Source organism: Lathamus discolor, chromosome 5 (assembly GCF_037157495.1).
Source record: "Lathamus discolor isolate bLatDis1 chromosome 5, bLatDis1.hap1, whole genome shotgun sequence".
NCBI classification, from domain to species: Eukaryota; Metazoa; Chordata; class Aves; order Psittaciformes; family Psittacidae; genus Lathamus; species Lathamus discolor.
The window spans coordinates 53,760,224-53,773,481 of record NC_088888.1 but is presented as its reverse complement, the minus strand read 5'-3'; the positions used below and the strand labels follow the sequence as shown (position 1 = coordinate 53,773,481).

General features: G+C 38.1%; 1 protein-coding gene across 5 annotated transcripts in view; it reads right to left on the bottom strand.

The window, feature by feature from the left end:
• PTPRK (protein tyrosine phosphatase receptor type K) overlaps positions 1–13,258 on the bottom strand; it is a 403,857-nt gene that overhangs the window by 304,467 nt on the left and 86,132 nt on the right. For all 5 annotated transcript variants that reach the window (XM_065680919.1, XM_065680921.1, XM_065680920.1 and 2 more), the window contains exon 2: positions 11,244–11,366. In XM_065680919.1, the coding sequence (XP_065536991.1) occupies positions 11,244–11,366 (123 nt within the window). The remainder of the gene's footprint in view (positions 1–11,243; positions 11,367–13,258) is intronic.

The following is a 13,258-nucleotide window of genomic DNA, read 5'->3' as shown; positions in this document are numbered from 1 at the left end:
TATCCTCTGATCCTTACCCATATCTAGTTTTGTAGCTTTGCTTCTTTCACCCTTCTAAATCAAAATCTTTATATAATTTCTACATATTACATGGATATAATTTTATATAAATATAAATTATATATGTAAATTAGGTTGTATAGATTATGAGTAATATGATTTTTTTATAAATGTAAGTAAATTTTCATGGTGAATTTAAGGGTTTTTTTTTTCCTTTACATACTAAGTCAACTGATCACATTGCGAAATCTATTTATTCTAGAGGAAATAATCTGATTTCTTTTTAATCTAAAATGTTTCTTTTACACTTTTGCCTATGATTGCTTTAAGCTATGGTAACCCAACCTTATTATTGACTAGGCTACATTTTCTTGATGTAGCAGTTCTCTTTGTGCAGTCACCTGCTCCTAAGTAACCCATCACTTTTTAATTGGTGATAACCTCATCTTCCTTATATGCTTAATGAAGTACAGTGGAGAACGTTTTGCAACTATGCAACACAAAACACTTAAAGGGTCTGGACTATATACCTGACTGAAGTCTCCAAAGAAGCTGTTTACATGGTTCTCCACATTTGGATAGGGCACTTATACACAACTGCATATTTGTCTGACTCACAAGATGAACAGACTCATCTCTGAGGGTACTGACAGGACCACGCAATGAAAAACTTGGGGCTGACAGGGTGGAAATTAGATTATATTTATCACAAAAGTCAAAGCACAAGCTGCCATTTACAGCTTACAGGTGTCATGACCTAACAGCTCCCTGCCTGCCTCTCTTCTCAAGTTTATGCCTCTCCTCCTTCCAGCTCCTTCATTCCCTGGTGCTGCTTTGATGCTTGTCAGACCTTTCCATGAGTCAACACAATTCACTAAACCAGATGAATTTAGAAAGACAACAGCTACATTTTCTCTGGGATAACAAGTTATATCGGCTCTTAGTAAGCCGATGAGTAAAGCTAGCTAGGCAAGCTAGCTGAAGCATAAAGGCAAGAAAGGAGAGGGAGTAAAAGGGAGCAGAATAATCCCTTTACTCAACATTAAGGAATCAGGTTGGCTCACTGTGACCTGTGATGCTGCACCCTAATTGGAAACTTATATTAGCTTAATATGTACCTGCAACTGCAGTCTAATTAGAAAGTAGAGCTGTTGCTGCCAGTCTGGAGGAAAGTGATAAGAGCCCACCTAGAAAATCTGGAGCCAGAGCAACTTGCTCCCAAGTGACTATAACCAAAAGTCACAAAGAGCATGCGAAGCCATCTCTACTGACTGTACAAGGGACACTTGCTACTAGGACTGCAGATGTCACTCAACTGCATGTTTTCTTTATTTCCTTTAAAAAGTCCGCTAATTCAGAGATCTCAAAGCAATCCATAAGCTTGGCAGAAACAACACACACAGAGTGAAAGAAGCCAATAGAATGCAAAAGCTGGGTTACCAGATGTCAGCTATACCAGAGGAAACATCAACAACAGTAGTTTCTTGTGTTTGAATGCCACATGCTTGCTAATCATTCATGGGAATTAGTTAAGAGAAACCAAATGCACAAGAGAAATGCTTAGTTCATACTGTTTGTTGACTTTCTCTAAAATAGTATGGTATGTCTGATTCGTGTTTATACATGGCTAGGCTTTCTTCCTCAAGGGAGTTAAATATGGTTTGATCCAAAATAGAACAAATAGCTGTTATATCCTGAGAACTGCTTTTCAGAAAAACAAAAGGAGGAAGTTGTTTTTTTTGGTGGGGTTTTTGTGGGGGTTTTTGTTTAGTTGTGGTTTTTGGGTTTTGTTTTTGGTGGTGTTTTTTTTCTTTGTGTGTATGTGTGCTTTGTTAGTTTTTTGGGGGGAGTTGTTTGTTGTATCAAACAGAGACATCACTTTCACCAGAGGACCATATAACTTTTGATATCTAGGCCATCTGAGCCTGTGACAACTCTGGTGAATAGCTTCTTGAATGAGATGAGAGCCCTTTAAGGGGGGTGGGGATGTGTGTGTGGGGGGTGTGTTACTTTTTTTTTCTTCTCCAAAATAGACACTATGTAAAACAGATATCAAAGTTTAAAATGTATGATCTAATTCAAGTTTTCTTGTTTGCCAATTTTAACTATGGTTTAACTAGAATCCACCCATCTTTGGACAGAAGCAATATATTTTGGAGTGAAAAAAATGCACTACATTGTAAGAGTAATATTTGTTTCTTAGTTGGTCATGTTCTTCATGGATTTAGTTTATGAGTAATATTCTAACATCTACACTAAAACATATTTAAAGGAGTTTACACTTTTAAGTCCAGGAGGACATAGAAGAAAGGAAGACAGTTTTGAATGTCACTACATCTGTGGCAGCAACATTACCCATGCTAATGGTTAAGTAAGATTCAGAAACAAATGCAAACATCATATACAAGGCAAAGCAACACAACCAAATCTTTTCTCATATGTGACATAAACCTGCTTCTTCTCTAATATATCCACCTAAGGAATTGTTCTTCACAGCCTACATACTTGCAAATGAGGTTTGTCACCCCCCAGTGATAGATCTGGCTTTTCAAATATGTCTATATAAGGAGGTGAGAAAGGGAACAAAATAATCCCAGAAAGTACTGGGGGGGGGGGGGGGGGGGGGGGGGGGGGAAGAGGGAAGACAAGATATGAAATAAGCCTTATTGGTCATAATCGCCTTGATAACAACAATCCGTACAAGTAATGATAGAAATGCCCCAACTAAAAATCTTACTTTTTCCCTGAATACAGTTGCTTTTTTTTAGTTCACTGCACCTTAATAAAATGTGAATATTCTCAGTCAACTCAAAATCTCTCCTGTAAAATACAGTTTTATTATTACTGCAGCTTTTGTCACTATTAACAAACATCAGTGATTGCTGCATCAGCATGGACCTGCAGCAAAAGCACAAGGGAACATAAATTACTGAGCAGCAAAAGGGTTAGACCTCAAAAAAATCAATATTTAAGCAGAAAGGAAAATCTCAGGCACTGTACATGAAAAAATGTGCAGGAAAGCATCATATCCCTTTGTTTTCTTGCTGTTACATGTCTTAATGAATTTCACTTGTTCATACTTTTAGGCTTTTTTGTTTGTTTTTACAGATTTTGCTACTTGTATTGTTGGGGTTGTCATTGGTCAGGTTATAGATACGTAGTTAATTCAAATACTAGTTTCCAGTTGCTTAATAAGTCCTGTATTAAACGTGGGATTAGGAATGCCCTTACTCAGCACTGAGGGGAAGGGGGAGAGAGCCACCTACACTTACAACAAATTGAAGTGGCCATGCAAACATAAAATTAGTTCACATACACTAACTGTCTGCCTTTTATCTTCCCTGTTAAAGGGTGCAGCCAAAGGCTACAATGTCACTAGGTGTGCTGACCCCACACCATGGCCTGGGGGCAGGAGCACAAGAGCTGTGCCCTGACCTCTGAGACAAACAAAGCCAGGTGAGAAGTAGCAGTGTATAGGCCTGGGTCTGGCTACCCACTACACTCAAAAGATAGCCAGAAAAACTGGGAAGCAAGGCAGTTATCTGTTATCTTCAGGAGGGGAAACAAATAAACACACACACACACACACACACACACACACACACACACACACGCAAGCAGGCTGAGAGTGAAAAAGATGGTAGGACAATGGCACAACAGGCAGATATACTCAAGCAGGTCTGGCTTGCTCTTCTCCATGTAGGGAAGCAGATACCAAACAAGCACTACTCCACTGCATTTCAGGCCTCCAGTTTTCCACACTCTAAACATTAAACACCTCAACCTGGACCACCTTCCAGGCTACCAGGACGCTATTCAAACCCTGTTTTCCCTGTGACTTTGAAAGACTAGCACAGTACCATTCTGCTTTTTGTTCCCCCTATATAATGCTATCAAAATAGCAGCTTCAGGAATGCCTCCTTGCTGACATTCAGTTCCCCAAGCCGCGGCTGACTTCATATAAACAATGAAATACTTCCACTTGGAGTCTGGGCTCCTAACGGAGGTAAGAGATGAAAAGAACTGAAGAACTGGACATTTCTTGCCCCCACCGAAAGTGTTGCAGTGATCCCCAACACCATTTGGACACCTTGTAATATACATGTTGTAAGCTAGAAAGCTACACCATGCAATAGAAGGCTGCATCAACAGCAAGAGTACTATTATGAATGCTCTGATGGTACCCAGCATGGCAAAGGTGGATTTGCCTAAGACTAACCTACTACTTTAGAACTCCTATCTATAGCAAACAGATTTCTCCCCTTGCTTTAGTTTATTACTCCAGATTCAGAGTAATAAACTAATGCTTGAAATACTGAACTAGGGAAAAAAAATAAGAAACTAAGAAAGAGAATGAGCAGTTTCTCAGAAGGCAGCATTTTATACAGTTTCCGCTAGAGTTTGGTTACGCTACACTCAAAATAACAATCTGACAGATTTCCTAAAATGGAATTGAGATAAGGAAAATGTACTCATTTGACACATACAAGCCAATAAAAAGAGAAGCTGTTCAAGAAAAAATGAGCTTTTTTGGTATCTGTATTGCATGGAAGAGGTATGGCTGAACAACAGGATTATGACTTTAAAGAATAAAAACAATTAAAAAAAAATCAATCCCCAAAATATCACTCTGCAGACGCAGGCATAGCAGCAGCCGCTGACCTGGAAAGTGAAGTTTAATTTTATGCAAATACAGCAAATATTCTTTCATCATGCAAATGTAAAAGAATAAATCCATCTGTGTCAATGAATGGAAAAAACAACACAGAGATGTTAGAAGTGTGAAAATCATTTCCATTGCTACAAAAAGCTTACTTTTATTAACCCATTGCCTAAATTTCCTGACTTTAAAAAATGGCTTTTTTAAAAGTACAGAAGCACTGCTACACTGTGCCCTATCTATAAAGTCTTCCCTGTGCCCCTCCTTTCTCCACTTCATACCAAGTGAAGTGTGCTTGAGAACAACAGGGAATCCTTGGAATTAGTCAATAGATTGATTAGTGCACTGTACTGAGCAAGCCAAATAGGATCAGGACGTTTACAGGTGTTCCTTAGGTAGACATGAATTGCGCCATGCTAATAAGTTAGGCTCCTTTCTGTTAAAGATACCAACAAATAATACAGACAAGAAACCAACTATAAGGCTTACTGAATAAGAAAGGCAGTAAAATATCTTTTTCTGACCAAGGAAGTATAAAATAAATTCAGTATAAATCCAGCTCTGTAGTATATTGACAAGTAAAATGTGAAACAAATATCACAATTTTCGGGGCCAAGGAGTGTTCAAAGACTGAAATATCTAAGGAATAAATGAAATAAAAAAGAAATTCTCTCAGTCACCTTAAATAAATAATATCTACCCCATCATGTAAAGAAACATAAAAGAAACAGAGACAACCGGAATTTCTTAGCAGCCCCAAAAACAAATCCAAGCTTTTCCGATTTATTTCGTAATGTAATGATCCAAATAAGCTTTCAAAGATCAAACTTTAAACCTTCCTGAGCTGCATTTGCCAATTCATGGACTAGTCAATAAATCCCCTTGTGCACAGTTTCTCTGATCTATTACCTTTATACTGGCAATGCAAACCACACAGCAGCACAACCATGAAAAGTCACCTCTCAACTGCTCAGTGGACTGGTGAACATTGTTAGCCTGTCTGAGACCCACAAAGCATTCTGTTTGAACTTCACCCTTCTGTAGTGCAAAACAGCAAGCCGGCGCATCCTGTGTGGAGCAGCATCGCCATAGAAGAGCTCAGAAACCTGGGACATGGTGTCAGTTCATTGAGATCTCATCTTCTCAATGCCTCAAGAAACACACAGCTTTCAGCAGACACTGCTTCCCAGTTAACTTTTGTCTGACTGTACACATACACATAATTTAAATTTATTCATGGGTTGGTGGCTTCACTTTTAAAGGAGAAAAATGCAAGTTTAAGTGAAGCAAAAGGCCAAAAGTCTCATCTATATGACCTCTACATTGTAGCTTTTCTTCCTGAGCCACATTCACATGAGATCTATATTAAAGCACAAATTTCATGACCTTCACACTCCCCTCTCTCATCTACACACATCATAAAAACTTAGGTTGGTCCTGTGCTGAAATTCATTTTGGGCCACACAGGTGACACAAAAGCTATTTCCTTTCTGTACAAGGCAGAACTCGAATAGTGCACAACTGACCTTCCGGATCACAACAAATGCTCAATGCTACTTGTACAGGAAAATTAAAGTTGCACACAAAACTAAGGGTGCAATTTTCATATTTCTTTCAGGCATCTCAGCTCCCACGGTCCTCATCCATCGCACCAGTGCAACAGCTCTTTTTACAGCTGCACAATGAACTGGGTTAACTGACCCATGCTGTATACTACCCTCTCCACCCCCACCCCCGAGGTTATTATTCTCAACCCACACCATTTCACAAACACATGCACATGAGAGCAAATGGAATGAGGCAGCAATGTGAGAATGCCTCCAGGAACTACAAGACATGGAGCAGCCAAAGACATTCAGCCTAAAACACATATAAAAGAAATTACTATGAGAGTGTGGCTTAAGATTACTTGTCAACACACTTCCTCCCATCTCCACTGCCTTTCATCATGTATGTAATGTTTTATTTTTCAGGACTGTTCTGGTTTGGGCTTTTTTGTTGGGTTTTTTTTTTTTTTTTGTTTGTTTGTTTGTTTTTTTGTTTATAATTGGAGTAATGAATTTAGTTTTATTCTTTAAAATGAGGCAACATGTAAGGTCATATATAATTTCTGCAAAGTTAAAAATAATTTCTGCACTACGTTTCCCTGTAAAAGATTTGCAAAACACACTCTAATACAAAGGAACGTCTTTAGATTCTTCATCTCTTCTCCTTTAGTCATGCTAGATGACAAGCACAACTAAGGACTTCCCCCACTACTGTTAATATACTTTCCTCAGATTTCTAGAAATCCAATTAAAAAAAAAATTAGTGTACATCCAATCCAGGCACATTATCCATCTGAGAGATTGGAAACAAAATGTCCATCTCAGCACGTCACTATTGTCCACTATAATTTAGCCATTTTTCAAATTGCATTTGTATCCAGGAGGGTAATAGACCTTACATTAAAAAAGCCCTTCATTAAGTGACTCCCTGTCACGCAGACAATTACAGCCTCTCATGCCCTGACCCTGCATAGCCTCACAATAATGCAGCTTTCAACAGGCAAACCAAACAGGGTAAATACACCATCTTCTCTATCTAAAAGTAAAAACATCAGTAAATGTATTATTAACATGGGTAAAATCACCTCTTTGCACATCCCCAGCAATAAGAAAGTGCTATCATTTACTTAGTCTTCTGCAAAACAAAGTTTTCCACACAATGATCAGTTCCCTAAAATAACTGGGAAAAATCTATAGCCAAAATTGGATTTCATTTTAGCATTCTCTAATTTCTATCTTGTACAATATAATGTAGAAAAATCATATACCTGAAAACAAAATGCATGCACTAAAGCATTTACTTCAACATACAGATATCTTTCTTCAGAAGTACAGAGACCATCACATAATTTTGTCCTTATTTTTTGTCACCATGTCTACAAAAACATAATACTTGGTTACCAACCTTGCCTCACACAAAATGCAAATCCACAGTCGTGAAACTATTTCTACATAAGGAACAACTCAATAGTCTTGGATTTTGTGTGTGTGTGTGTGTTTGTGTGTGTTTAAAACGTATTTAAAAAAACTGATGAGTTGGAGAAGGTGATTAGGAATCACTTTTCCTCACTACCTGTACAAGAGGCCAACATGTATCAAACAGAAGTCACATTCATGTTCAAAATAAGGAAGAGCAGCTATGTCTTCCCATGATTTGTAACAAAAGCTGGAACTCCATTATAGGACACAGCAGAACACAAAATCTTCAAGGAGCCCACACACAGTAAGACAAAGCCAACAGGGCAAAAACATTAATTCATTGAGAACATTGCCAAAAAGGACCATTTCTAGTTGAAGAAATACATAAACGTCAAACAGCTGGAAACTGGGAAAGCATCCAGGGCATGATCACCACTCATTTGTTCTATCTGCATTCTTTCCTGGGCAACTGTTAACGGCTACTCTCAAAACCACCAGATCTTTAGCTTGATCTGGCATGGTCACTTTTATATGCTCCTAGAAACCTAATGTTGGATGTCAGGTGCTTTTCATGGTTTTAGTAAGTAATCCAAAGGTTTTGCTGTGTAAGCTGCAGTTCAAACAATTTACAAGTTGGTATTTAAATCTGTACACAAGCACCTGCTCTGAGCATTCACTTTATTTCAAAATTAATCATTATGTACTACATTTATTTTTCCCCATACAGAAGATAAGTGGCTTTTGCCTCTGCTCATAATTGGAGAAATACAGTGTAGGTCAGTATATAAAAAAAAAAAACCACCCTGAAGTTGCATTAATTACTAGGAGGTAATTATACTTGCCTTACCAGTAGTGTTTACTATTCCTATACCTGCAAAGTGCTTTCTGTTAGGATAAGTTTTCACATTTTCAAAGCACTCCAAAGCATACACCATTAAGTCTGAAATTTCCCATTATTTATCCTTCACCAAAGCACAGCGTGGAATTAAATCCCTGCTTTGAATCAGAAGTAAAACATGAAGTCAGTTGTCAAATCTTTCTCCTATTTTTCCTGTGTCCTTTTCTCTCTCTCTCTTTTGTCTTTTTTTTTTTTTTAATAAGACTTTCCAAAGCTATTGAAGACTAAAAATTGACATTTGAAAATTGAGTATAATCCTTTATGACTACAGTGGTCTGTTAGAGCCCTGAAAACCATATATTCAGCATAAGGGTATTATATTTCTAACATGCAGGTAAAACAGCTCTCCTTCCAAGACAATATGTACATATGGAATATGTATTTCATTCACTAAGGTCAAGGCCAGGATGTTGTATTGGATTCCAGAGAGATGTAAGAGACGAAGGCTCCAAACAGAACAAAGGTGTCCATGAAGAAAACTTCAACACCTGCATTAAGGAGCTTTGTGCCTAGATGAAGGATTATAGAGCCTGAGAAGATATAAAAGAGAAAACAGCCCCTCCCTTACCACTTCAGTTACTGTGATGCTCAGTTTTTCTGGGTACCCCTTCCCTCCTCTCATTCTCTGACTGAGCAGGAAGAAGTAGGCTGACTGATTCCTAGGAGATCCCTGGCTTCTACAGATTAGAAACCCCAGCATTTTTCAAAGTGAAAACAGCAGTATTTTAATTTTACCTATTCCTTCATTACCACATCTTGTTCTACTTGGATAACATCCTCATGAGCAGTGAACTGTTTTCTAATCTACGGTCTCAATAGTAATCAGGCATGGTCAGCAATGTTAAAAAACTGCACAGCAGATGATTGCACACTGTTATTTCCCATTCTGCTTTTGCCTGAACCTCTTGCTGGTCTACTTCCTGCAGACCTGCCAGAGGAATTTAACACTCATTTTAGAACTGTTATATTCTTAGACTTAATTTATAAGTGTGCTAATTTCAAACCACAAAAGAGCTTAAGTATTTAGATACAGCATAGATCTTCAGGATTTGAGGATTCTGAACTTTTTAAGTGCAGCTCATCAGATGGAGACTGCTCACCTTTAGTCTGGACCTCAATTACCAAGCATCCAACTTTTAAACAGAGGTCCAGGAAGCTTAGAATTCTAACCAGAGGAAAGAAAAACAATAAACAGAGATTTTTCTGTATCTGTTTTGGACCATCTTGAAAACATTCCTTTATTCTGCTAGTTTTTATTGAGCAGCCACATTGACATACATATGTGAGCTTCCTCCAAAATGCATACAGCTTCCTCCAAAAGAGTCCACGTGCTACCCACATCAATGGAAATGGGTCTGTAGCGGAACTGAATGGAAATGAGGTGCCAACAGAGAGTGCTGTAACTCATTCAACTGAAAACTGCCTGACAGGTATATTATTTGGGAGAAGCAAGAAGCAGCTATCTTTTCATATCAACTCATTTGAACCAATTCCTCAAATTGCTGTTCTTCCTATGCGAGGTGTGCCTGAGATCTGATAAAACCAAATTTTCTCATAAAATGGTAAATCATCAAGATCATCACAATTACGATATCTTCAACCATTTTAACAAGCCGCATAGACTCTTAAAAACACAATCTGAAAAGTAACTAATTTCAGCCTTCCTAGGGGAGATACTAGCTTGAAGTTGTTAATGCAAGATTATCGTGAATGCTGAAGCTTCAGGGCTTAAATATACTCTTCCATATGCAAAATTGAAGTGCCTAGCAGTCCATTAACTAAAGTGTCGATCTTGCATAATTAACCTATTTTGTAAAATATGGGGCATGATGACAGCTGCTTATATCAGTGACTCCAAAGCAGGAAGAACCCAGATAGATAGCAGTTAAGAAGTAAAATTACATACACTGACCACCATTAATAACGCACAACAAAATATAAAAAGCAGAAGGAATGGTGCAGAGGTTAGGTTACTTCTGTGTGGCAACATTTCCCATTCCTTCTCCACACGTACCTCACTTCTCAAAACCTTTTAGATACAAATAAAATAGCCATGACCTTTTTTCCTCCTCTGCATGATTAATTACTTAATGTATTATTAATTGGAAAATGTAGCTGAATTTCAAATGCTTTCATTTTCACAGCATATCATGCTGTCTGGGAAGCGCCGATTAAGCTGTTCATCAAAGGTGAGGAAGCAAGGTCATGTAGGCTGTACCTCTTTAGTTATTCATTACCTGTCCTAAATAGTAATTAACAACTGCAATATTTCCATAAATCAGAGCTTTTCTGATTACTTTCAGATGATGAGCAATTGCAGGGAGGGGAAGGAAAGAATCAGGGTATGGCCGTTTTTGCATGTATCTTTTTTTTTTTTTTTCACCATTTCTTTTAATGCATACCTGAATAATGGAATCGATACATTAGCTGTCACTTAAGACAGAATTTCACTGTGAGTCAACAGGAATTCCACGCAGAATAAAGAAGAGGTTATGGCTTCCTTTCTCCCTTCCCTATGCCCCTAAACTTTAAAGGGTGATTTGGTCTAAGAAAGTTACTCAGTTACCAGGATTGTTATTTTTATAATCTTTGTTTCTTTTTATAACCTCCATTATCAAGGTTAAAGTGGAGATCACAGAGTGTGACCTTGAGGCCATATTCAGTGGGGCTCTGAGTTTCGTAATAAACTTATCCCTTCAGTATTTATGGAGTTTCTCACCTTGAGGCATCTCAGGCGGTAAATAGTGAGGCTCTTGAGCACTGACATGCACCCAGTCGAAGTCATCATACAAGTCTTGGTGGTAGTCACAGGGTCCAGGACCATCATCAAAGGTACATCCTCCTAGGGAAGAAACTTGTTATTAGTTTATTTAAAAGCAGACCCCTTCTAAGAATCAAGCAGAGGTATTCCTTCTGGGCACACAACTACGGAGCCCATGCAGCCTGTGGTGCAGTTCACAAGCAGCTCACCCATCAGTATTCCCCTCTCTTCTTTGAAATGTCTCTGCTTCACACAACCAATTTCCCTAGAAAGCACCTTCTGTCAGAGCATGAGATTACAGGCCGAATCACTCAGTCCAAGTGAAACCTGGGCCACTGTCTGTGTGACAAAAAGCAACATGCTATTTAAACCAAGAGGGAAACAGAAAATAATGGACTGAGCTCAAAAAGTGAAGTGGAAAATCAACAGCTCTGATGCACTGCACGCATAAGTAGTCCAAATACCAACGACGAGGATAAATACTGTGCCCAAAATAAAAACAGTGAAACGAAATAATTAAAATTACTTAGAAATGAAATAATTGCTGCAGAATGAATTGGATAATCTTGCTTTATTAAATCAATCTAGCATAACAGAATACAAATTAAAAACACTTTTTCAGGGTCACACAAACAATGGATAAGAAGACCTTACAACTAAAGTTGTAAAGAGAAGTAACAGGAAGAAAGAAGAATGGAGGAAATGTAAAGAATGGGGAGAAAAAAGAAGATAAACCACCCATATTCCTGTGTAACACAGTAATGCCTGCCCTGTCTCATTCACTAGTTTTTTTAATTAGATTCTTAACTAAAGACAATTAATTAGGCTGTAGAAAAGAGCAGAAAAAGTCGCAGTCATAGAAAGAGATCAAGGTTTGAGAGAGAAGAAACAAAGGAATCAAAAGAGCCCAGATAAAGAAGTGGAGCATAAACACAAGAAAATACAGATGTCATGCATACAACCCTGTGGCATGTGTTATCAAAATCATGGCACACAGTTGTCCTGGTCAAAAATAAAGGCAAGACCTTGACAGAGTGAAAGAGAAAATACAGTGCATTCATCTTCATTTAGGCAGTATCTTTTTAATTGAGAGAAGTTATGTAAAAACTCAAGAAGTAGCTTATAAACAACTGTTGGAAATCAGGCGAGATACTTCATGTACCCTTTTCTTGTTCTCAGTAGTTACGACATAACAATCCAATTAACAGCTGTTGTTACAACAAAAATTCTTCTTGTTAAGAAGACAATTCTAGAGTAACAAGAACATTTCTGTTCACTTTATTATCTTTCTGAATACAAAATACGGGACAAGTGCTGCAAGTCCCAAGAACAAACAAAAACTCTTATTATGATAAATTCTAGAGTGTCACCGTAAGATGAGTCACTGCCACTGCATCAACTGCAAACACCCTCCTCTGCCTGCCAGGCTCTCACCAGCCCATACGATACCCCAGAGGAGAACAGGCTGGAGGTGGGAAAAGGACTGAAGACTGAAGAACTACAGCCTGTGCTCATTTCTGCTCTCTGTACAAGACATACACAGCCTAAAACTAGGACAGGCCAAAGAATAAGGAAAGGAGGAATAGGAATGTCTGCCACCAAACTGAGGATAAAAATACTTTTTACCTGCCCAAAATGTAATATTCCAATGTCACATAACAGGAAGAGAGTTTGTAAAAACAGTGTTCATATTTGGGGAAGTGGATGTCCCTTTCATGAAATTTCATCAGCAAACCTATACTGCATCCCAAACTGAGATTATGTTTCACCTTCAGTTAGAAACAACTCAATTCCCACAGTTCTACATCAGAATCTGTTATTTTGAATAAATGACAAAAACCAAGTTTTAGCTAATTCTGCTTCAGCAAAAAACATCGCCAAATACTCATTCTCTGTCACTCGCAGGACCACTTGTAAACCAGTGTTTTGTCTGGCATGGACCACACCAGGAGAGAAAGGAAACTATATACTGT